The following is a 25004-nucleotide window of genomic DNA, read 5'->3' as shown; positions in this document are numbered from 1 at the left end:
GCTCGTGAGGCAGTTTCTAGCACTGGATGTATCCAAGCATAGGGCGAGAAGTCACTCCTAGAGTTGTCAGGATGACGGTAACAACTAGTGAATGAACACATTGACAGCTCAGTTACTCCATAGCTTGCTATTCTGTGATGCTGAAAATAAAATGGGAACAGTATGTATTTTAATGACACATTTTAATTTGATAACTATGTGTTTTACCAATACATACATATTTTACTTTTACATATGAAATATATTCCAATATAGTCTTTTTATGTGGCATATATCCAGGACCATTTATAGCATCCATTTCATAAATGAATCAGATCTCAAGATGGTTTGTTTCTGATGATTTGAAATTTGATGGTATAACACAAACAGATAAATTAAGATTAGCAGTGTTAATTTCGTGTCTGGTGAATACTTTAATTTTTGAACCTTAATTACCATGTTCAGTTATACTCAAGGAACTCTGTGTTTAGGTTTTCCAGTTCTCCAGAAGGCTTCCTATAAGTCCACAGCCTTATACTTTGCACTTACAAACACTGACTTTGCAGCCCTGGCTGGGTAGCTCAGTTGGTTAGAGCATCCTCCCAAAATGCTAAGGTTGCAGGTTCGATCTCTGGTCAGGTCATATACAAGAAGCAACTAATGAATGCATAAATAAGTGGAACAACAAATTGATTGTTTCTCTCTCTCCCTCCCCGCTTCCTCTCTCTCTAAAATCAATAAAAAAAAACAGTACACTGATTTTGAGGTTACTGGGTTATGGGCTCAATCCTCAGTGTGGGGCATGCAGGCTCAAAATGGTATGCAGTGGTATCCTATCTGACACTGGGCAAGTGGCTAACACCGCTCAGTTCAGTTCCTCATATTTAAGAAGTGGTGGTCAAACTACCATGATCTTAAAAGTTTATTAATTTCCCCCCATTTTCCCCTTAGAGTTAAGAGTCTAGCACATAAATAGGCATGATGCAACTTTTTCTTCTTTCTATTGCTCTTTTTTTATACTTTATTAATTTAAAAGAAGAAGGGAAGAGGGAGAGATAGAAACATCACTGATGAGAGAGAATCATTGATCGGCTGTAAGCATAAGATTGATTGTTGGTAGGGAGCGAGTATGAAGCCACCACAGAAGAGGCTGGGGGAGAGACAGTCCTGATGATAGTTTTGAGCCTCTGATTTCAGCTATGACTATGACTAAGACCGCTTCCTCTCTCTCTAAAATCAATAAACAAAAAATTAAAAACAGTACACTGATTTTGAGATTATCTTTCATATGTGTGCTCTGTCTCATGACATGGGTTCCAAGTCCCCCATATGCAAGACCCATGTCGTCTACATCTCTTTCAGACTCTAACATAGTGTCTTACCCAGAGGAGGCATGTTCTACATGTTTGTTAATGAAGAGAACGATACCCATTTCCTGTCATGGTATGAGTATGAGAGAACTTTCAGTATAAATCAGCCTATCAGAGGCCAGAATTTTTGGAATGACTCTGCTGACTGAATATAAAGAACTTCGGTTACTCAATGTACCAGAGACACATTTTAACAGGTTCTCACTTAGACACTACTGCACAGGCCCCAGGAAAATGTGTAATAGGGAGCCTCCCATCAGTGGACACCATTCATTTCTTCCTTGTCTGTAGAAATGTGTTTGTACACAGGGGATGCAGCATGACTCCAGCTCTGCTGCTGCCTGTCGAAACCATATGGCACATCCCTCGGCATGCAGTTTTTACTGGGGGAAGACAGACTGGGAGTTCCGAGACCTGGATGACAAACCCAGCCTGCTCTCATATCCTATCTGACACTGGGCAAGTGGCTAACACCGCTCAGTTCAGTTCCTCATATTTAAGAAGTGGTGGTTAAACTACCGTGATCTTAAAAGTTTATTCATTTCCCCCCATTTTCCCCTTAGAGTTAAGAGTCTAGCACATAAATATAGGCATGATGCAAGTTTTTCTTCTTTCTATTGCTCTTTTTTTAAATATTTTATTAATTTAAAAGAAGAAGGGAAGAGGGAGAGATAGAAACATCACTGATGAGAGAGAATCCTTGATCGGCTGCCTCCTGCGTGCCCCACACTGAGGATTGAGCCCATAACCCAGGCATATGCCCTGATGGGTAATCGAACCGTGACCTCCTGGTTCATAGATCGACGCTCAACCACTGACCCACACCGACCAGGCTTCTTTCTATTGCTCTTCCTTCTCCACTTCCTCCTCCAGGATGGCCCGAAGACCTCCCCCTCTTACTTTACATTTACTGAATCCTTACTGTGTGCCAGGTACAATGGCAGAATCGTTGGGGAAAATGTTGCTCCCAATATCCCATTTAAGAGGGGAAGTGGCTGAAAGCTAGTAGTTTGGGGCAGTTGTCAGTTACAGTCCTCCAGGGGTGCAGTGGGGCCCTGAGCTGGCAGGAGGCTGGAACCAGGCCACTCACTATGTGCTGCTCCCTTTCTGAAGGCTCGAAGCCTCGGCACTATTTAACTTGAGGCTGCATGTGCATCCGATTTCTGTGGGTAACATTGTGGTAGCAGCAGTAATGTTGTGCGATGAAACATTTAGCCATAGTCACTGAAGATTAGGCTTTTCCTTTATTAAATAATGTACATAATTCTAAAATTAAGTATAGGAACATTAGAGCAAATGCTCATGGTTACTATTCTATCTTACCTCTCTGATTCCTTTTATTTCTTCATAGGCTTCATGGTAACTGTATTTCCTTTTGTTATTGTTCTCTGATCTTAGAGTTTGCCTGGATTCTGTGATCAAATACCGAGTAATTTTCATTGGGAGCACGAAGGTCGTAGACTTTTCCCCAGCCCCTAGTGTAGTCACTGACTGCTGTGAGCTCTGCCCTGACACCTGCCAAGCAATGTGATGTGACCTGTTCTTTGTCTTATTTCTGGGGACCAAGTAAAAAAAGGAGTGGGAAATCATGTGTATAAAGGTTTGGGTTAATGTTTAAAAATTCATATATTACCCTTTCTGAGGCATTTGGCTTTTAACAAGACTGAATTAGCCCATGTGCTCTTAGGAAGTATTTGTAGTAAAATAACAAAATAACTTAATCAATGATAATGACTTAGCCCAAAATAATCTCTGAGGGAGGAATTTCAGGCAAAGAGTAAAACTCTTTCAGGGCATCTGATAAATCACTTCCTGTAGATAATTGCTTTCTGCTTAATTAAGTTGGTCCTGCCTAATATGTAGGTTTTTGAGCTTTTATCCATAAACTTCTGATATTTTCAGTAAAGAAACTAAAAAGAGTCCCAAATTCTCAGTGCTAAAAGCAAGGGGTTCTGGGGTGGTTTTTTATTTTTATTTTTGGTTCTAATATTTACTTTGTAGCTTCTTGAAGCTTCTGTGCCTTCATCTTAAATATCTATTTATTGTGAAAATGAAATAAGCTAATGATTATGAAATACCTGACACTGTGGTAGTCATATGATAGGTCCAGTAAATATAAATTCTCTGTTGTAATGAGTGTATTGTATAGCTATAGTCGCCTTGGAAGTCAGCTAAACTATAGTTTGCTTTCCATCATGCACAGGAAGGGAAAAAGGGCACTTAGAATTTCAGACCTTGAATTGTTGAGTAGACTTTAACATTTATTTGTATAACATCCTTTCCTTTGGGGGACTCCCTCCCCTTCTCCTTGGGTTTCTGTCCATCATGATGCCTTGCTTCCCGGCCCTAGAAGAGACATGTGGCCCAAGCAGAGTCAGCCAGAGTCTTCCCTAAGATTTGATAGAGGGTCTGTCTTTCTTTTGGGTTGCGAGTGGAAAGGATGTAAGCATAAGATTGATAGTTGGTAGGGAGCGAGTATGAAGCCAGCACAGAAGAAAGAGGCTGGGGAGAGACAGTCCTGATGATAGTTTTGAGCCTCTGACTTCAGCTATGACTAAGACCTCCATTACATGAAGCATTTTTTGTGCTTAAACTTGCTTTAATTTTTTTTGGTCACCTGCAACCAAAAGACTTCAGATACTATTTCAGAGGACACTCAGTGTACCTAAGAGTAGATCCATCTGGAACAATTATTTCCAAACCTAGTGAAGAAGTGAAAACTCTCTGATTTCTTCTGAACCTTCATGTGCCAATTTAGTGGCAATGAAATTTAGCCCTAAGCGAGAACTGTTACTGTTGATCACGTCACATGTTGAAAAATCTGAGCCAGGTGCTATGGAAGATACAACGAAGATACATGGTCCCTATTGTTGGAAGACTCCTTTTCAACTTACATGACTTTTTAAAAAGAGAAGAATTGGGCCCCATGTTTATTCTGCCCCAAACAGAAAAGCCATGACAAAGGATCTTGATGCTCTTGTCTAAGAAGCGAAGCCTCACCTCGTCCATTCCAGGCAAGTGACTTAGCTGAGTCAGCCAGGTCCAGTGAGAGGGAGTTATTACCACCAAGAGTGGAACTTACCTCAAGCTCCTAGCATAGGCGCCAGTTACCGTTTTATGTGTGCAAACACAGTTTCTACCACACACATCTTAGCAAATAAAGTTTCCTATATCAAACATTTATAATGTCAAAGTACAAGTTAACAGACTTTGGAACTATTAAAACCAACTTTTTTATTGTATAGTAAAGTTCTTTATCCTTAGCAAATAGTCATAGACAGGAATGGAACTATGGGATGAAAATATAAAGAATAAGTATAGCTTGTTTTTTTTCCCCTCACCCAAGGATATTTCCATTGATTTTCAGAGAGGAAGGGAAGGAGAGAGAGAGAAACATGGATCAGTTGCCTTCCATACATGTCCTGACTGGGAAGCAAACCCTGCAACCTGGATATGTGCCCTGACCAGGAATTGAACCCACGACCCTTCGATGCACAGGATGATGCTCCGACCAATTAGCCACACTGGCCAGGACAAGAATAAGTATAGTTTTAACTCAAAGTCTACTTTAACTAGGATATAAATGATAATTTTACTGAAGGCTAAGTCAAAAATATTTGAGAAAAATACAATTTTCTGTTTCTACAAGCTGCTCCCAAAACTTATAAATATAGTCAAGGACATTTGGAAGAAGGAATCTGATAGAAAAGGGTGGTTCATTATTTTTTTTTACATGTCTCAGTAGCCCCTCCCCCCTCACCTCTCCTCTAACTTTGTGGTTAGATAGTTGGTGTTGGTATTTGCCATGTAAATCACATCAAATTTATTTTTTTCTAAGTATGTAGTTTCTTTTTTTAAAAAATATATATTTTTATTGATTTCAGAGAAGAAGGGAGAGGGAGAGAGAGACAGAAACATCAATGATGAGAGAGAATCATTGGTCAGCTGCCTCCTGCATGCCCCCTACTGGGGAACGAGCCCGAAACCCAGCCATGTACCCTTGACTGGAATGGAACCCTGGACCTTTCAGTACACAGGCCAATGCTCTATCCACTGAGCCAAACCAGCTAGGGCTCAAATTTCAATTTCATGTCTTGTATCTGACTGTTAGAGCAAAAATAAATTCACACTTCCTAAGCATGTAAAATATTCAGCTAAAGTTAGCTGTGAAGCTCAGCTTTTTCAGAGTTTGGATTTATGTATTGATAGCTAATAAACTGGCAAGCAGATGATCTGTTAATTTAAGACTTTCTGTCTAGATCTATAGCAGTCAGTCCTATTTAGAATTCTGACAAGAGCCTGTGTCTTGAGGAGGGAGGTCAGGATGGTGAGGAGCCTGGAAACCACATCATAGGAGGAAGGCTGAAGTACTCTGGCTGCTTAGCTGGGAGAGGAGACAGATGGGCTAGTTGTCTTAAAATATTTGGAGGATTCTTTACTGTGGAAGGGAAAGAAGAGCAACTCTGTATGGCTCCAATGTGCAGAATTAGGACAGTGGGTGTTCATTTTAACACATTTTCTTTTGGTGATTTTAGAAGCCAAGTGGTAACGTTAAGTTAAAACCAGTAGTATTCTAATTATGTTTGCAATAACTCTTGTTTTAAATAATGAATATCCTGAAATGGAGTCCTGAAACACAGAGAAGTTATCATAGTCAAATTTTGTATTAAAAATTCTCAATACATTGCCTAAAAGAAGATATTTTAAGACAGAGTTTTCAAGTTTTTTAAGTCACCAAACTCTTTAAGAAAATAAAATTTTAGATGACCAAAATTTTTATAAAAAGAATATGTACCTTTTTTTCACTTTCAAGATCATAGTTTATTTACTTCTTCCAATAAAAAGATAATATACATATTAGGGAATCCATCTAGTAGTTTTGCATTGAATGTTAACCAAAAAAAATCTCTAGACGCCTGAAAACCTCACTAAGGAATATATATTTTTTTGTTATTTATTTCATAATAGCTATTAAATGACTATTTTAAATTACTAACTTCAAGACCAGCAAACTTGCCCTGATCAGTTTAACAAACTTAAAAAGAACAAATTATTTTAAAACTAATTCATAGTTTATGAAAATTCTTTAAAAAGTAAGTATGTGTTCTTTTCAAGTTTGTTAAGCTTATGTACTAAAATCTTATGATTTTTTTAGTAAATATTTCTATTTTTTCAGTTTTATTGAGATATAATTGACATAATGTGGGTGAATACCACATAATGTGGTATAAATCGGTATTTTTCAATGCCTCACATTTTAGTTTGGTGCATCTAGAAACCTAAAACCATCTGTATCTCACTGTTTTAGCTACAGTCTGTTCATATGTCTGTTGAAAAGCCTTTTGCAAGATTAATTAGTGGTAGCTTTTCTCTACCTATGAAGGAACATTATTTAGTTGCAAGTAAATATAAATGCAAGCTATAGAGAACAACACATAACATTCTTGTTTGTAGTTATGCCAACGTTGTTTCAAGGAACATATTTTCAAGTGAATAGGTTGCCCCATCTTATTTGCTTACTGTGACTTATAGCAGGAAAATCATAAACAAATAGCCTTGTAACCTTATATATTGAAAAGGGTCACAGTATCCCTTGCATTTAAATCAAAACAGTAATAGCTAATTTTATTGAATACTTACCGTAAGCAGAGCACTGTGCTAAGTGCTCTGGAAAATTCAGAAAGTTGGTTTAGATGGTTTGAACGGCACCTTGTTCTTTACTGTGAACCAAGGAAATATATGGAGGATTAACAGGAGCCCCGTGGCAGTTGCTGAGCCTGCCTGCCCTCTGTCTGGAGGGTATATTAATTCCCTTAACCCCAAAGAAAACCTCACCATCATGTTTAAACTTCTCCATGTTCTGCCATTTGAAATTCTTTTCTCTTGACAACACAAAAGAACTTGTTTTCACCAGTAACATTAGATCATTAAGAAAATAAAAGTATTTGCTAAATTATTTTCTTTAGTTATTTCCCCCTGAAGTTAAAGCAATACTGGTACATTTATGGGCTCACCATGCTTCAGTTTTTTAAAAGTGCTCGGTTTCTTTATTCATTTTTATTAGATGCCCGGAAGAATGGCCATGGATGACTTTATTTTTTAAATTTTATTTTTTCAATTGCAGTTTATAGTCATGGCCATGGATGACTTTATATTTTCAGTTTTCTCTTGATTTCATTTTAATGATTAGTTGTCTTCAAGTTTTCTTTAGCTTTACACACTCTTTGTTTGAGCCATTAGCATGGCTTTTAGAATACCCTGTAGATTGGTCCACAGATTGCTCAGTATTCACAAGGAAAATACACTGACCAAATAGTTCTGTGCACCTGGATTTTCATGGTCAGACTTTAAAAATTAGGTTTTGGAAGCCATCAAAGAAAATGAACTGTGGCAGTTTAACCAATTTTAGGTGTTGGCTAGTTGAATAAACAGAGTGAAGTTTATGTGGTATAAAATACCTTCTACATGCTTATCCAAAAAGGTTTGGTTTAGGATTAGGCAGCTGAGTAAAGAGAGCTACATTTTGAATAATTTTTGAAAATACAGTTTCTTCCATCCCGTGATATTTAAAGTATTTATGATGCTCTTGATCACACTGTAGTTATGCTTGTATTTTAGTGTCTCTCACTAAGCTTAGTGACCGGTTATTTGTATCGAACCTAAAATGAAGCAAAATCACTGGTTAGTGGCGTGTCTGATGTTTTCCTAAAAAATAATAGCAATGTTCTGAGACTCAAGCTTACATTTTAAAATATTCGCTGTGTTCTGAAAATATAATTTTCTTTAACATTATATGAAATGGGTTGAAATAAGTCGTTCCTTGAAGACAAGCCTTAATAATTTGTGTATCTCTCAGAATCTAGAAGTGCACTTTGATCATAGTAGGTGCGCTAAATAAATAAATAAATGATGTGCAGACTCCTCAGTATGTTCCTCAGTGGAACCTTCATAGTCTCTCCCCTGCGTACAATTCCAGCCTCATCATTTTCCTTCCCTCTCACCTCATCAGTCACTTCATACTACACTGAATTTTGCAGTTACCCAGACAAGCCCTTCCTAAATTGCAGGCTTCCTGAAGGCTGGGCCCATGTGGGGTTCATTTCTGTTTTCATTGCAAGAATACCACAAATAGAGGGCACTCAGGGAATGTGTGTAGAAGGAGAGATGGACGGAAGATGGAAGAAAAGGATTGTACTATATTAATCAATATCCATTTAGTATAAAAATTTCAACCTGAGAATGAAACCTTCTGAATTTTTTCGTTTTCCAATTAACCAATCATTAAATTATGTGGTGTTTCTCACATGTATACCTCATTTCCCCAGGGTGAGGGTGCAGCAGAGAGCTGTGGAGTATCCACTTGGGGGTGGGTGTCCTGGATGAACTAATTACCCTGATTTTGAGTGAGAGCTACCGATTCCCATCACTTTACTCTGATCTTTGACAATTTATGTAACCTCTTGTGTTTCATTGTTCTGACTTGTTATATGGGAAGAATAGCACTTATTTTGCTTCATAAGGTTTCTTTGAGGATCAAATGAGAGAATGTTTCTGAAAGCACTTTGAAAAGTGTGAAGTGTTATCTAAAAGAATGGAAGGAAGTATTTCTCTTCCCGCTATTAGTGGCCTAGAACCATGGGGATTTCCTGAGCCTGTGGAACCTTCTGATCTGGGTGTGTGTGTCCTTATGCTTATGAAAGCAGTAGAATGATATCTACAATTATGATTGATTTAACCAGATTAGATTGCTGACAACATTTATGCTACTGTTCTGTCTTGGTGAACATTGCCTTCAGAACAGGAAAGTGACCTTTATTTCTGCTTGAATCAGCTCCTACCGTGGAATATCAGCCTAGAAGAAAAGTATATGTTATCATGAGTAAGAGTGTTGGCCAAACAAGTGAATACTAATTCCAGCTAGTAATGCTTTTTTAAGTTTTATGTAAAAATATCTCAATAGATTATAATAAATTACATGAACAAATAATTTTAAAATTCAAAACAGTGCTCATTTTTCAGCCTTGCTTTTCTGCCAAAGAACACGATCGTTCAAAAATTTATGCTTTTGACATCTTTGTCATAAGAATGCTTTTCCAATGATAGCTATACTTCTGTTGATACTCCTTTGTACCAGACTTGTGTTTGGAATGTTTGCTTCTTTTGTCACTGTTCAAAAATCCATTTTTCACAAAATGACATATAGTGGTCCTGAGCAAATAGTCAGGGAAATAGATTTCAACAATAGAGTGACACTTAATAAAGTGAGTAAATGAATGATTGGCCTTTAGTAGGTATTGAGCACATTCTTCTTAATCATAACAAATATAAAATCGAATAAAATAACTACCAAACCTATTGTGTTCCAGACACAATGTGAGGCACTTTTTATAACTTATCTCTAATGCTTACCACAGTAGTGCAGGGTATATTATCATCTTTTGTGGCCCATTGAAGGAATATTTAGTTTTGGAGAGATTGTGAACAAGGTTGTGCAGGTAGAAAATAGCCCTAGCCAGTTTTGCTCAGTGGGTAGAGCATTGGCCTGTGGACCAAAGGGTCATGAGTTTGATTCTGGTCAAGGGAACTTATCTTGGTTGCAGGCTCTTCCCCGGCTTGGGCCCTGGTCAGAGCTTGTGCAGGAGGCTACCAATTGATATATTTCTCTCACATTGATATTTCTCTCTTCCACTCTCTCTAAAAATCAATGGGAAATTATCCTCAGGTGAAGATTAAAAAAAAAAAGAAAGAAAGAAAATAGCAGAATTGGATTTTAAACTCATATGTGTATCATACATTTCTTTCCTTACACACATATTAGTTCTGTCATATCACCATCAGTAATTCTATTACATAACCAAGGTTTCCAATAAGAAATGACAGCATTACGGTAGAAATTGTGTAGGGAACAGTGTGGATCATTGTTTGGACTAAGAGAAATGAGATTACAGACGGAAAAAGAGAAGTCGTAAAGATAATTGATAAGCCAACATCAACACTTCGTAATGATTCAAAGTCCATAGTTTACATTATTATTCACTCTTGGTATTGTATCTTCTGTGGGTTTGAACAAATGTATAATGCCATGTATCCATCATTATGGGACCATACAGAATATTTTCACTGTCCTAAAAATTCTCTGTGCTCTGCTTACTCATTCCTCTACCACCTCCCCTCAACCCGTGCCAACCACTTATCTTTTTACTGTCTCTATAGTTTTGCCTTTCTAGAATGTCATACAGTTGGAATAATATAGTATGTAGCCTTTTCAGATTGGTTTCTTTCACTTAGCATAATACCCTCTAGGTCAGTGGTTCTCAACCTTCTGGCCCTTTAAATACAGTTCCTCATGTTGTGACCCAACCATAAAATTATTTTCGTTGCTACTTCATAACTGTAATGTTGCTACTGTTATGAATCGTAATGTAAATATCTGATATGCAGGATGGTCTTAGGCGACCCCTGTGAAAGGGTTGTTCGACCACCAAAGGGGTCGCGACCCACAGGTTGAGAACTGCTGCTCTAGGTCTATCCATGCAAAAGTTACTATTTCACTTTTTTGTTTTTTACGGCTCAGCAGTATTCCATTGTGTAAATATAACACAGCTTTTTATCTACTCATTGGGCACTTGGGTTGCTTCCATGTCTTGGCTATTGTAAATAATGCTGCAGTGAACATGTGGGTGCATATATTCTTTCAAATTAGTGTTTTTCGTTTCTTCAGATACATACCCAGAAGTGGAATTCCTGGGTCATAGACAGTTTTATTTTTAATTTACTGAGGAACCTTCATACTGTTTTCCATAGTGGCTGTACCAATTTGTAATCCTATCAATAGTGCACTAGGATTCCTTTTCCTCCACATCCTCACCAACACTTCTTGTTTGTTGACTTTTGATGATAGTCATTCTGACAGATGTGAGGTGGTATCTCATAGTGGTTTTTATTTCATTTTTTTGGTAATTAATGATGTTGAACAACTTTTCATATGTCTATTGGCCAACTGCATATCCTCTTTGGAGAAGTATCTATCCAGGTCTTCTGCCCACCTTTAATTGGGTTGTTTGATTTTTCTGGTGTTGAGTTGTCTGAGTTTTTTATGAACATTGGATATTAACCCCTTTTCAGATGTATCATTGGCAAATATCTTCTTCTCCATTTAATAGGCTTTCTTTTTGTTTTGTTGATGGTTTCTCTTGGAGTGCAAAAACTTTTTAGTTTTATGTAAGCACATTATTTTTTGTTGTTGTTTCCCTTGCCCGAGGAGATATTTGAGGAAAAAAACATTGCTAAGAGAAGTGTCTGAGATTTTACTGCCTATGTTTTCTTCTAAGAGCTATATGGTTTCAGGTCTAATCCATTTTGAGTTCATATGTGTTATAAGAAGGTGGTTTAGTTTCATTTATTTGCATGTATCTGTCCAGTGGTCTCAACATCATTTATTGAATAGACTGTCTTTATCCCATTCTATGTTCTTGCCTCCTTTGTCATAAATTAATTACCCTAGAGATGTGGGTTTATTTCTGGGCTCTCTATTCTGGTCCATTGAAGATCTTGGCCTATTTTTTAACCATGTTTTGTTTTTTTTTGTTTTCTCGTTGAATTTTAAGAGTTCTCTGCATATTTTGAATAATAGTTCTTTATCACATGTCTTTTGCCAATATTCCATCTGCACTTGAGAAGAATGTATTTTGGTGCTGTTGGATGGAACGTTCATATATGTCTGTTAGGTCCATTTGGTCTAAAGTATTGTTCAAGTCCAATATTGGTTTTCTGTCTGGATGATCTAGCCATTGTTGAAAGTGGAGTATCAAAGTTCCCTACTATTATTGTATTGCTTTCTATAACTTCCCTGAGATCTGTTAGTATTTGCTCAATATATTTAGGAGCTTAAATATCTTTGCCTCCAGTCATCTGCCTTCCTGAGTCCACAGCTCAATGGAAGGTGATGAGGTTCTGAATGGACATGAGTGACTGAGCTCCCTTGTGCTTTACCTTTTACAGTAAAATGAAAGAAAGAATAATTAAACCTTGATCATCACGAGCAGGGAAGGAAAATGGCCATAAAAGATTAACATCTAGTAGTTTACCGTCATAAGCCTAACTCTTCCCTGAAGAGTTTGCTCCTTTTTTATTTTTTAATCTTCACCCGAGGGTATTTTTCCATTGATTTTTACAGAGAGTGGAAGAGAGAGGGAAAGACAGAGAGAAATATCAATGTGAGAGAAACATATCAATTGGTTGCCTCCTGCATGAGCCCCACCAGGACCCCGGGCCAGAGAGGAGCCTGCAACCAAGGTATGTGCCCTTGACCAAAATCGAACTCAGGACCCTTTGGTCCACAAGCTGATGCTCTATCCACTGAGAAAGAGTTTTCTATTTTTTAAATTCCAGTGATAACAGTGAGATTAAAAAGAATATTAGCTTTACAAGCTTATTTTATAGCATTTTATAGCAGTAGTAACTGCCTTTGTCTTCCTAGGAGTGCTAAGAGTTTATTAACAACCAACCTGTAGGACAAACATTTTAAAATTACTGATCTTAAGTAGTTAGCTGATAGGCAAATTTTGATTACTTGGCATTTGGCAGTAGAGAAGGAGAAACAGAAATAGGTCTAGTTGGTGAATTCATGTCTGAGGCTCCAGGTGGGCACATGAACTTCAGTAATAACAATTGGCCTTGAATAAGAGAAAAACAAAAATTCCATGCAGAAATGAGGAAATTTCAGCATTATAGGTAGAGTATTTTCAGATTGGGGCTTATGAACTACTTTATGTCCTGAAGGCTTTAGGAATAGGCAATCTGCTTCTGCAAATACCAAATGAAAAGCCAACTCAGTATTCTTGGATTTATAGATTGAGTTGACCAGATTGAAGGACACTTGCTCTTTTTCACTCTCTGCACTAGCCGGCCCCTGCATGCTGAGTTTCTATGGCAATATGATCTCAGTGACCTCTCTTCTCTATTGTGGAATGTAGGTGATAAGAATGGAGGTGAGCCTGATGATGCTGAACTGGTAAAGCTCAGTAAGAGGCTGGTGGAGAACGCAGTGCTCAAGGCTGTCCAGCAGTATCTGGAAGAAACACAGAACAAACACAAGCCAGGGGATGGGAGCACTGTGAAAACTGAAGAGGCTGATAGGAATGGCACTGACAATGACAACAGGAAATGAGACCCAAATGCAGGCAGGCTCCTCTGCTCCGTGAGAAGCATCCCTGCTCCCCTCTGCTGAGTCAGTGGACTGATTTGCAATGTGCTGTTTAAGTGTCTCTTGTCCAATCTGTGGAGGTTGCCTAATGCTTTCATGATCAGTGTGTTTGCATTTCTGAAACACAACAGAAGAAATATGGAGCGCTGGGACTAGCAGAGGAAATTAATTTATGAACGAAGAATGGCCCAAGTTTCACTTGCCCTGGGCCATGGCCAAGGGAGAGGGGACTTTGGGTTATGCCTCATGGACTCAAAGGCCGTGGAAGGGGCCTTGCCATAACTGGAATACTGCCATTTATATTGCTTAGCAGGGCATTTGACTACCTTATCTGAGGCCAAAATATACACACAGCTAACAAGTGCTAAGTTTCAAATAACCACTGTTGAAATGATTATTCACACTCCATAATGTTTTATGTTTGTCCTATGTATGCAGTCGCTATGGAGTTAACTTTATTTACAGTCAATTTGTTTCAGGTAAATAATATATTTTTGGCAAAATGCAACCTTTTCTATAAGATGTGGGCCACATTTTAAAGGTTTCTTGTTAACCCTCTTTTGATCAGTCGGTGTGCCACATTTAATGTTTTTCATTGGCATTTGTATGTAAAATGTATTGTAAATTTTTTTTTTCTGTAGGCAAGAGACCTATTGGAATCCGAGACTTAATTAATGAAGCTTTGCAGAGAGAAAGGATGGTTCTGAAGTCCAAAGTGAAACAGATAAAAGAACTTTTATTCCAGCCTGAGACTCAGGCCAAAATTAGAAGGGAGCTTTTTGAAGGACGATCCATTAACAACAATAATCAAGAAAACGATGTTGATTTCAGTGCAACTTTAACATGAGCTCTACATTACTATCATGGTACCATAGTTTATGAAGCCCTTTCAGCTGACTAAATGGCTCTTTGGTAAATACCAAAGAAGTGTTCTGATAGTGTCTTTACTATGCACACCAACATTTGGTAAGGAATTAACAACTTCTTGCCAAAGAAAACCGATTCTGCCCTGTTATTTTTATTTTTAAAGCTACACTTGTGTTTGGTATTGTTTGTTTCTATAATATCAAGAGTTATTTTATTAAAAGGACTTTCTTAATTAGCTGTTGTAAAATGTTCTTGGGGTCTTCACAGATAAAATATGCAGACTGTGAAAAATCATTTATAGAAAAAAAAGACAATATTTTAAGGGTCACTTGCTTCCTGTTGACATAAATTTTGTTGTAGTAGTAAATCAAAAGAAGTACTGTCCACATGTGACTATATCTAGTGTTACTTTTAGTGGGAATTTGAATGTTTATTGAATACTGCCACTAGTACTTGAATGAACATTTACAAATGTAATTATTGCAATCACTGGTTAAGAATGTGTTATAATATCCATATGCATTATTTTTCAATGATCAAAATGTAGTATTCCTTTTCATTTCTTAATGAATAAATGTTTGGGATTTTTATTTTCTACTTTTCTGAAGATAAGCCCAGGTCTTACGTATCCGTTAGAATTTGAATTTGTTTGCACTGATTTATTCTTAAAGAAAATTCTTGAAAAATTTCCCCTTGTATGATAATCATTGGTAACAGCTTTTTCTATGGTCATTGTAAAATTGCTGCTACTAAGAGAACATGATGGAGGGGGAAATAATTGGAGATCAAATATGTAATCATTTCAAATATAAAATCCAGTTGACTCCTGGATTTTAGCTATTTTTTCACTGGGTAAATTATACTACATTTATTTATAAATGAGTTTTTGCATTTTCATGCTTCTTAATAAATGTATTGTTTTCCCTTGTTGCCTTTCCTCATTTTCTCTCTCTTGGAACTTGTTGGATCTGGGTCGGTGTAATGAAGTCATAGACAGGAACTCTGATAGTCTCAGTGCATCTTTACTTGGATGTTCTTATCCTTCATGCCAAGGCTGCACAGTTGTCAGAGCTCCTTCAACTTTAGACTTTTAATCACTTCAAATCAGTCAGCTTCACATAGAATTAACAACACAACATTCAGTGCAAAGAAAATCTAAATAGCATCTCATAAACTGCTAAGAACGTGTCACTGAAGTGACATTAGTAGCAAAGATGAAAGCAGGTCCATCCAGATGCAAGGACCTGGGAGTTGCTTCTCATGACCCTCTTTCAATGAAAGAGGGCTTTACTGTCTGTAAGCAGAGATATTTGGGGAGTTGCCTTGATTTTCAAATGAGAAAACAAACTCAAGGAGATTGAGTGCCTTATCCAAGCCACCTGCTATGGAGGAACTGGACCTGAATACAACCCAGGACTCCATCTCAGAGTTCCAGAGCTATGTTCACTGTCCCATAATCTAAGTTAACAGCATTTCAGAGAGAGCAATTCGACAGGGGCCTCCATGTGCCTGCGCTGGGGGAGAGCCTGATCAGCAGCTGCCGTGGCTGCTTCAAGGGCTGGAGAGGGAGGCAGGGCCAGACCGGCAATGGCCTTGGCTGCTGCCAGACCTGTGACTCAAGGGTGGGTGGTGCCTCTCAATTTCGAATTGCGCGCTGGGCTCCTAGTATATCTATAAGTATATTTATCCTCAAGGAGCTATTCCAACATTTCAAACAATTTGAAAGGCTAAGGCAGTATTTTTTTCCAATCTAGGTTTACATGTCTTACTGTTACCTTAGTTAAGAATCATAGCTTCCAGGTGTGCCAGGTGAGTTAGGCATATTACTACCTTCCTTCCCTTGAGTGACCATATTAGCAAGTTACTGTACTGTTTTCCAGATAGGAAACTAAGAAACGTAGACTCTAAATAGTTAAGTGGCTATAAAGCTAAATGGCTATTTATAAAGCTAATAAAAGGTAGGTCTAAATTTAAACTTGGATCTGTTCTACTTCAAAGTCATACTCTTCCCACAATGCACTTCCTTTCTCTACCAGGTACAATACATCTCACAACTTTAGGATGTGTAACAAAGGGAAAGTCACTTTCTTTTGACTAAGCCAGCTCCCTGGTAACTCTGCAGCTCTATGAACATATTTGAGAGCAGTCAGTTGATAAGATAGAATTGAAAAAACAAAAACCCAGATATCTAATTTAGGGATTAAAGATTCTAATCCTTCTCAATCAAATCTTCATTTAAGCAGGCTTACACAGATAATGGAAAATACACAATAAAACAAATTTTGTTCATGGTTCCATTTAAAAAAATGAATAAGACATTAACTTCTCAAAATCTAAGTTTGGGATCTGAAATAGTCAAAATGGCCTTTCCCCATTAATCAGAGTCTTAGAATAATTGCTTGTGTAGTCACATAGTCAGAATATATTGCCCTGAATTGGCACTGTATGCTAAAGCCTTGTTTTCTGACAGGGAGGCTTCATGGTTGAGGAAAGAACATTGGTTTGGTCCAGGAGGCAGACTGGCTTCTAGGCCCGGGTCTACCTTTGAAAAGTGATATTGAACAAACCAATTTACTTTTTAAAAAAATATTTTTTTTTTTATTGATTTCAGAGAGGAAGGGAGAGGGAGAGGGAGAGAGAGATAGAAACATCAATGATGCGAGAGAATCATTGATCAGCTGCCTCCTGCATGCCCTCACTGGGCATGTGCCCTGACCTGGAATCCAACCATGACCTCCTGGTTCATAGGTTGATATTCAACCACTTATCTGCACCTGCTGGGCCCAATTTACTTTTTTGAGCTTCAGTTCCCAATCTAATATTTGAAACAGCAGGCCCGGGTGATTTCCAGGGATCCTGGACTCTTTGTGACTATGCTAGGGTGCTACTTGTGCTGATGCCACCGTCTCAGCTAGCTACCCAGGTGTGAGGCCTTCTTGACTGGACCACTCCAAGGCATCTGTTGTCAATGACAGGGTAGGAATTCTAGAAGACTTTACATTGTTTCACTTGTGTTGGTTGTCACCTTCATGTAGGGAAACCCCAGTGGCATGTATTCACATTTATAACCAGATCCCAACATTTTTAGTCACTAGAAAAATAGTAGATCTTAGATGAATATTTTAAGAGATATCAAAAAATATTTTCAACAGAACAAGATTCTGTCAGTCAGCTTTTAACTTGGTCCTACTTTATTGAGTTTTAGGTTATTATTGTATGAATCTATTTCTCAGTCTAAACAACTATAGGCCTTTGAGATATACTGGATTTATATCTAGAGCATTCTTAAGATTCAACCTCTTCGCTCCAAACAGAAATGTGCCAGTCATCCCAGCAGCAAGATGTTCCCATAAGGAGGTAATTAAAGCAGTTTGACTTCATATTCTAAATGTCATTTCAGGCATATGACCAATAAGATATGTTTGCTTCTCTGCACTCCATCCCAGATGCATAAACCAGCTATGGCATTATGTAACAAATGAATTTATTTCATTTTATAATTAAAGACAACAACTTATAGTATCTACAAACATAAATTGATGAATGGATAATCTATCAGCATGCATGGTTTTCATCCCTTTCAGATCTCATCTCTAATAAATTTATCTTGAACAAATTGTAGATGCATTCCTGAATTCCAACTTTTTTTTTGCAGGTAGAGAGAATTCATATAAAAAGAAGAAATAAATCCAGTGTACTTAAAAATAGTTTCTAAGTCCCTATATGAATTTGATAGTGGTGCACATTGCTAACAAGAGAAACTCTTGGATTATTGTACTCATAGTAAAAATTAATATTACAGCAGTTCATTCTAAGTCAGTGATTTAAAATTCTGACACTATCTACAGCACTTCTTTCCTGGATCACTGTCTCAGGGATAATAAGGAACTCTGAGAGCTGAAAGAAGGTGCTAATATCATCTCTAGTGTAATATGCTCAAAACTACCTGTATCATTAAATTTAACTAATAAGTTCAGGCAATTTAGGATCATTTTAAGATATAAACTGCGACATTTATTCCCCTGCATATCCCATCATTAGGCACTTGTTGGAAGGCCATGGAACTTTGTTATAGCATCAAAGATAGGAATAATAACACTGAGAAATTGATTCATTGTCTTCAGTACACTAATGCTCCTCTCCCTTTAGTGGTTCAAATTATGTTTGAAAAGCCACTATCCTATGACACTGTCCCCGTATACATCTGTTATATTGTTTGACCCATCTGCTTGTAGTCCTGTCAGCTTAAGCAGCTATATGGTATATGGAGCTCTTGTTCTTAAGTGACGGTAGAACAAATTGGTACTACACTTCAGATTACACTTCCTTCCTGAAACCACATGGCACAATATTGTCATGATTATGTCTTTGAACCAAAGTGCACTGTAGTTTCTTTGCATATTTTAAAAAAATTATGGGTAAGATATATGTTATCTATAAGATAACATATATCTTACCCATAATTTTTAAGTCTTTTTTTTTTTGGTAAATGCTCATGTAAGATATTAAAAGTTGTAGGAGGTGAGAGAATGAAGAAATGAGTCTCATAGCTAGACAGGCATTACAATGCTGAGGAAAGAAACAGAAGTTATATGTATGCACCAGTACAAAAAATATCTGATATGGTAATTGAGGTAAAGAAAATAGCATGGATATGCAAAGTGGGGAGAGACTACATGTTTTTAAGATTCTGGAAGACAAATTTGGAAGCTATTTTTATCAAGTCCACACTTGGAAAGTGTCTTTATGGAGGGGGATGTGATGAGGGCTTTTAAAGATTTCCTGGACATGTGTCACACTTAGTGACTGCCCAGCATCTTTTGAACACCCTTCCTACATTGTAAACCCTCCTTCCCCAGGATAGAGGTCCCGAGGTAGAGATAGGAACTCACCTTTTCAAGCTTCTGTGTCACAAGTTCAGTTATGTGACCTGAGCTCCACCAAGCAAGAGGGAGACCCTGCAGGGAATAAATCCATCTGGCAAAGGTGCTCTCTGGGGATCCCATACCCTCTGTAGGTCATGCACACTGGCAGAGGGTAGTGCCAACAAGGTCCCCCTGGACCAGCTGGCAGTGTAATGGGGCATTCTTCTTGCTGCCTGGCCACCCAGGCTGATTCTCTGAACCTTCTGGGGATTCTGTGAGCTATTGACTATTTTTTTACTCTAAAGTTACCTTTTCACTTAAACTAGCTAAAGTTGGTTCTGTTTGCAACTAAAAACCCTGACTAATACAGGCTACACTTCTCTAAAGCACTATTTCAACAAAGGGCACAATTGGCATTTTGAATAGAACACTTCTCTGTAGTGTGGGACGGTTCTGCTCATTGTGAGATGTAACCATCCCTGATTGCCAAGCACTAAATTCCGGCAGCAGATTCCAGTTATTGTGACAACTAAATATGCCCCCCCAAATTTTCCAAATCTCCTCCAGATGGAGGCAACATAACCCCAGGGTGGGGAGCACACTATTAAATAGTGCTCTCGTAGCACATGAAAGAGTTAAAAAGGCTCCTTCTTGTGCCCATTGTATCAAGAGATAATTGAGGTCTTAAAGAGGACATGCTACCCAGCCAGAGTGGCTCAGCGGTTGAATGTCAACCTATGAACCAGGAGGTCACGGTTCTATTCCCAGTCAGGGCACATGCTCAGGTTGTGGGCTCAATCCCCAGTAAGGGGTGTGTGCATGCGGCAGTTGATAAATGATTCTCTCTCATCATTGATGTTTCTATCTCTCTCTCCCTCTTCCTTCCTCTCTGATGTCAATAAAAATATAATTTTAAAGAGGACATGCTCAGTGTGGCTTTTGACACACTCTATCAGGTACCTGTATAAAAACAGGAAAATGGAGCCACCTGCATATTTATGTGATGTGGGTCAAAACACCTAGTTAGTGCACATGGAAAATGGCTGAAAGGATCAGTTGTGTTGGTAGTGATGTCATTGTTGAAAATTTTTTCTTTGTTTATAGGATTCTTTGGGCAGACTTAGAGATTGAAAAAAAAGATGACCTCCAAATTCTAAAATAATGACATATTAACATATGATTATTAGGTAATATAATAATAGGACTATTTCTTGTTCATTTCATAAAAAGATAAGTTAAATATTTTATATCATATGTTTAAGAGAAAAAGTTTATAATAAACAGATGTAGGGATTTTATATTTTAATATAAGAAATATTAGAGATATGTTAGAAATATAGAAATATGTTAATATACAAACAATATTAATTTTCCCTAAGAGGCATGATAGAAGGAGCTCAGCTACGGAAATGGCAAAGAGCTGTTCCTTATGGGCTCAACTGGAGAAAGGTGGCTGCCTGAGTTAAGTGACTCATGAAAATGCAGAGAAATGTAATAAATCGACAGAAGAAAATAAGTACATCACATTAATTATAGGTTGTGGAGGATTTACACAAGAATAGTTCAGAATCTGATGTGGGGGATAAGTGGAGTCACTGTGATGGACAAGGACAAGACAGCAGGGGATCGAGGTCAAACTGGGGAGAGGTAGAAACACTCTCTTCTCAAGGGCAGAGATGTAAATATCAAACACTAAGAGCCAGTTATGGAAGGTGTCTATAATCCTAGAGAGAGACCCTAAAATTATCTGGGTGGAGAAGATCACCCTCACGGAATAGTGTTTACAGAGATGGGGAAACAAAAACAAAGCTGTATTTGGGTAATGTCACCAGTCCCGTTTGTCCTGTTTGTCCAACAAACTGGTTGCAGCAAGGTGACTGACTGAATTAGGCTCCCATCACCTCTGTCCCGGCCAGATAAGAGCCCCAAACCTGGGCATGGGGAGGGGAAGAAGGAGGCTTGGATACCGAGGAGGGATGTGGGCAATACCATGTCCTCCATGTCTCCCCTGCCTCGCTCTGGTTGGGGTAATGCTAGGACTCCTCCCCGCTTTAAGTTTGGGGAATCTGAGAGTAAGGCAATTCTTTGCCCCATTTCTGGAGGAAGTGCCAGAGAGGTGGCCAGCCTAGGTTAGAAGTGACCCTTTACTGCTGTCCTGGAGGCCATCTGCAGGAGTGGACATGGTGGTGGGGCTTGTTTGGGCTTGAGGGGAGCAGAGAGCCCATACCCCACTGAAGAGTTTTCTGAGCACTCCGAGTGCCATGAGAAAAGATCTTCATCCCAGATTGGCCCAAATCATATATCATACACAAAGATACAAACCTCATTAATAATTAAACAAGTTAAGACAATAATGAGATACACTTTTTTTTACCTATCAGAGAATATTGGTTTAAGAAGTTTGGTAATGCCCTAACCGGTTTGGCTCAGTGGATAGAGCGTCGGCCTGCAGACTGAAGGGTCCCAGGTTTGATTCCAGTCAAGGGCATGTACCTTGGTTATGGGCACATCCCCAGTAGGGGGTGTGCAGGAGGCAGCTGATCGATGTTTCTCTCTCTCATCGATGTTTCTAGCTCTCTATCCCTCTCCCTTCCTCTCTGTAAAAAATCAATAAAATATATTTTTTTAAAAAAGAAGTTTGGTAATATATGAACTTTCTGGTAATTGTTTTAAGGAAGGAAGAGTGGAGGAACAATGAAGAGAATTTGTGGTGAAACATACCTTTTTGGTATATGATAATAAAAAATTCTGTTATTTATGTGTTTTGCTAGTTATGTATCTTGCTAGTTGTGTATTTAAAAATAGAGGCCCCAAAGCTAGAGAAACAAATTGAAAGTCAGGAAAATGGGAAAAGTGGATGGTTCACAAAAACTATCAATTACTTTAGTTTGTGTCATATTACTTAAGAGACTTAGATGACGTTGACGTAACAATGTTGTAATGATGCTGGAAATAATAATGCCATAACAAGTGCTAAAAATGCTGGAGTAATAATGGCATACTGATGCTGATTAAGACTAGAGTTGAGAGGCTGATAATCCAGCAAGGAGAATCTCATTGTCATATTGGTACAAAATAGGCACTCGATTTCTAAACCGATTGAAACATTTCTATACAACAAAATTTACTTTTCTGGTGTATGGTTTTATAAGTATTTACTGTGCATGGATTCTCATAACCACCATAGACAAGATGCAGAATAATTTTAATATCCTGAAGAATATCTTCAAGCCGCCCTTTCTATTCAGATCTTTCCTCCACCCGGAACCCCCAGGCAACCACTTATCTGTCCCCTGCTTCTATATTCTTATCTTTTCCAAAATGCACATAAATGGAATCTTACAGTATGTATCCACTCAATACTGAGTTCTTTCACTTATAATACATAATTTTTTATTTTTGAAAGAATGTTTATCTTTGCTGAATCCCAGATGAAGAAAGAAGAGAGGAGAGACTGAGCCACTGCAGAACTTAGGTTGGTAGCATATTGCGGTGCTGAAAGAAGTGGAGAAGTAACGTGACACTGCTGAAACGCTGTTTTCCTTTATGTACAACAAGAGCTGCATCTATTTAAAGCTTTTGGATTCTGATTTGCCATTTCTATTTTGGGAATATTCAAATATATGTCCTCTAGAGGCATGATGGGAGAAAACTCACCTCACTACTGACTTCCCTTAGTCTCTGCATAGGGAAACATAATGATTCTGTTTTTAATTAAATTTTTTTGTTACTTGGGCACTTGAGTGTATTCTGGTGCTGGTGAGATCATCAAATGCCTTAGCAGCATATTTCCTTGTTCCCTGGAAAACTGCTGACCTTTCAAACGATCACAGGTTTATTCAGCACAGGCTGTGCGCACGGCACAATTATGTGCAACACAAAATTGAGTTGGAGCTGTAAGAAGTGAGACGAGCCATGGCTTGTATTTTACTGCCTGAGGGGACTCTCCAGCTCCCATCAATGTGCTCCCACTTCCATTATAAGCAGCGTTTCTCTTTGCTGCTGAGTTCTGCTCTTTCAGATGATGGAAACAATTATTTAGGGAGGGAATTAATACTGTGCTTTGGAGTTCCCACTGAGATGAACATATTTAGCAGATAGAGAGTTTAATACCCGCTGAGTAAATAAAAGCAGCAACCTCCAGGTCTAGCTATGCTTTGCACACATGCGCACACACACACACACACACACACACACATACACCTTCACACTCTAAGTTGTGGGGGCGGGGAGAGGTGGCTTTCAGGGAACAGGGAACAGTCTACATTGCAAACTGGTTTGTTGTTGCATTTTTAATGGTATGCTCCCTTAAAGAAGCAGATCTGTTGTGGAATAGGTAAGAAGGACTAGATCCTAGAGAATGGCTATATAAAAACTTGCTTGGTTTATTCAAATTGTTAAGGTCAGGCCATTTGAATGAATCAACTTTGCCAATGGGCTCAATTCCGTACTTCCTAAGGTTTTCTTTAAAATCTCTTACAATTACAAATGAATTTGCTTCAGTTTTAATTTTCTGTTGCATTTCCTTTGAGGCTGACCATTTTCTTTATTTGTTCATTAAGAACTCCATGTTTGAAATTATGAATAGTTTGTGTCCAAGAAGCAGACTAACTCAGTAACCAAGCAGAGCATAGAATATGATTCCCATTTCTTTCACCATCATTGTGCTGAGCAGACTGGGAAACACTTCACTGGTTTGTCTGTTACTCCAGAGAAAGAAAAAGTGCTGGGCTAAAGACTAAAAACCAAGTAGACCATGGACTGTACCTCATTGGGCAAATCAAATTGAGCATATATCTCTGGCTGGGCTACCCTCTTTTGAATTCAGGAATTTTATAAGGCAGACCTGCTTAGAATTGTATAGGATTGGCTGTCATCCAAGCAGCAGTGAATGCTTCCCCTTTGTGCTGTCATTACGCCTTGAGGGCATGCTTAGAATCATTGGCTTCATGCAGTTGTCTCTCCCTCAGGTGTCTTGAAGGCCTTCAATGACAGAAACCCTTTAACACATAGGATACCAATAAATTTTGTTTTGTTTTTAAATATTTCTTATTGATTTTTAGAGCGAAAAAGAACATCGATGGGATGCCTCCTGCACGCCCCCTATCAGGCATTGAGCCCATAACCTGGGCATGTGCCCTTACTGGGAATCAAACCAGCAACATTCTGTGCATGGGATGACACCCAACCAATTGAGCCACACCAGCCAGGGCCCAATAAGTACTTTTGAATAAATGTTTACCTATTGAGAATCATGGTTTTACTGAGACTCAGTCTTAGTCTTTTCCTGCTCTTTCTGTTACACCACAGTTAAAAATACCTCATTGACCACTCTCAGGCCACAGCACCAACATGACCCAGACCTTGGGAATAACAAGTCATCCAGGATGAATACATTTCAGTGAGTAGTTTTTCCTTCTTTCTTATGATTTTCTCTCTTCTAGGACTCACTCTTTCCCTGCAGATCTTTGGGTTTCATGCTTATTTACATCTGGAAGTATACAATTCCTTTTCCTTTCTCATTTGTTTTTCAAGTTTGTTGAGGACTAGACAGCATCTCACACATCATCGTATCCTCCATAAGCACCAACACAATGTCCTGCAAATACAAAGTGCTCGAAAGAGGGCTGATTCCATATTTGGAACTCCATTTCCATGCAGAATTGAAGTGTGATCAAGTTTTAAATCAAAGCAGTCAAGGGAAAAAGGCACAGTGAC

The 25004-nt window shown here is 38.3% G+C and overlaps 1 protein-coding gene across 4 annotated transcripts in view; it reads left to right on the top strand.

The window, feature by feature from the left end:
• AKAP7 (A-kinase anchoring protein 7) overlaps positions 1 to 22808 on the top strand; it is a 94771-nt gene extending 71963 nt beyond the window's left edge. For 2 of the 4 annotated variants that reach the window (XM_023750273.1, XM_006084485.3), the window contains one exon: positions 13325 to 14333. In XM_023750273.1, the coding sequence (XP_023606041.1) occupies positions 13325 to 13518 (194 nt within the window). In that variant the 3' untranslated portion in view covers positions 13519 to 14333. Of the gene's footprint in view, positions 1 to 13324; positions 14657 to 22692 lie in introns of those variants that run through there. The other 2 variants (XM_023750275.1, XM_023750272.1) reach the window with 2 other exon arrangements.
• Positions 22809 to 25004: the final 2196 nt, after the last annotated feature.

Source organism: Myotis lucifugus, unplaced genomic scaffold (genome assembly GCF_000147115.1).
Source record: "Myotis lucifugus unplaced genomic scaffold, Myoluc2.0 scaffold_11, whole genome shotgun sequence".
NCBI classification, from domain to species: domain Eukaryota; kingdom Metazoa; phylum Chordata; class Mammalia; order Chiroptera; family Vespertilionidae; genus Myotis; species Myotis lucifugus.
The sequence above is the reverse complement of the archived record's forward strand: the minus strand, read 5'-3'. Positions and strand labels throughout refer to the sequence as shown.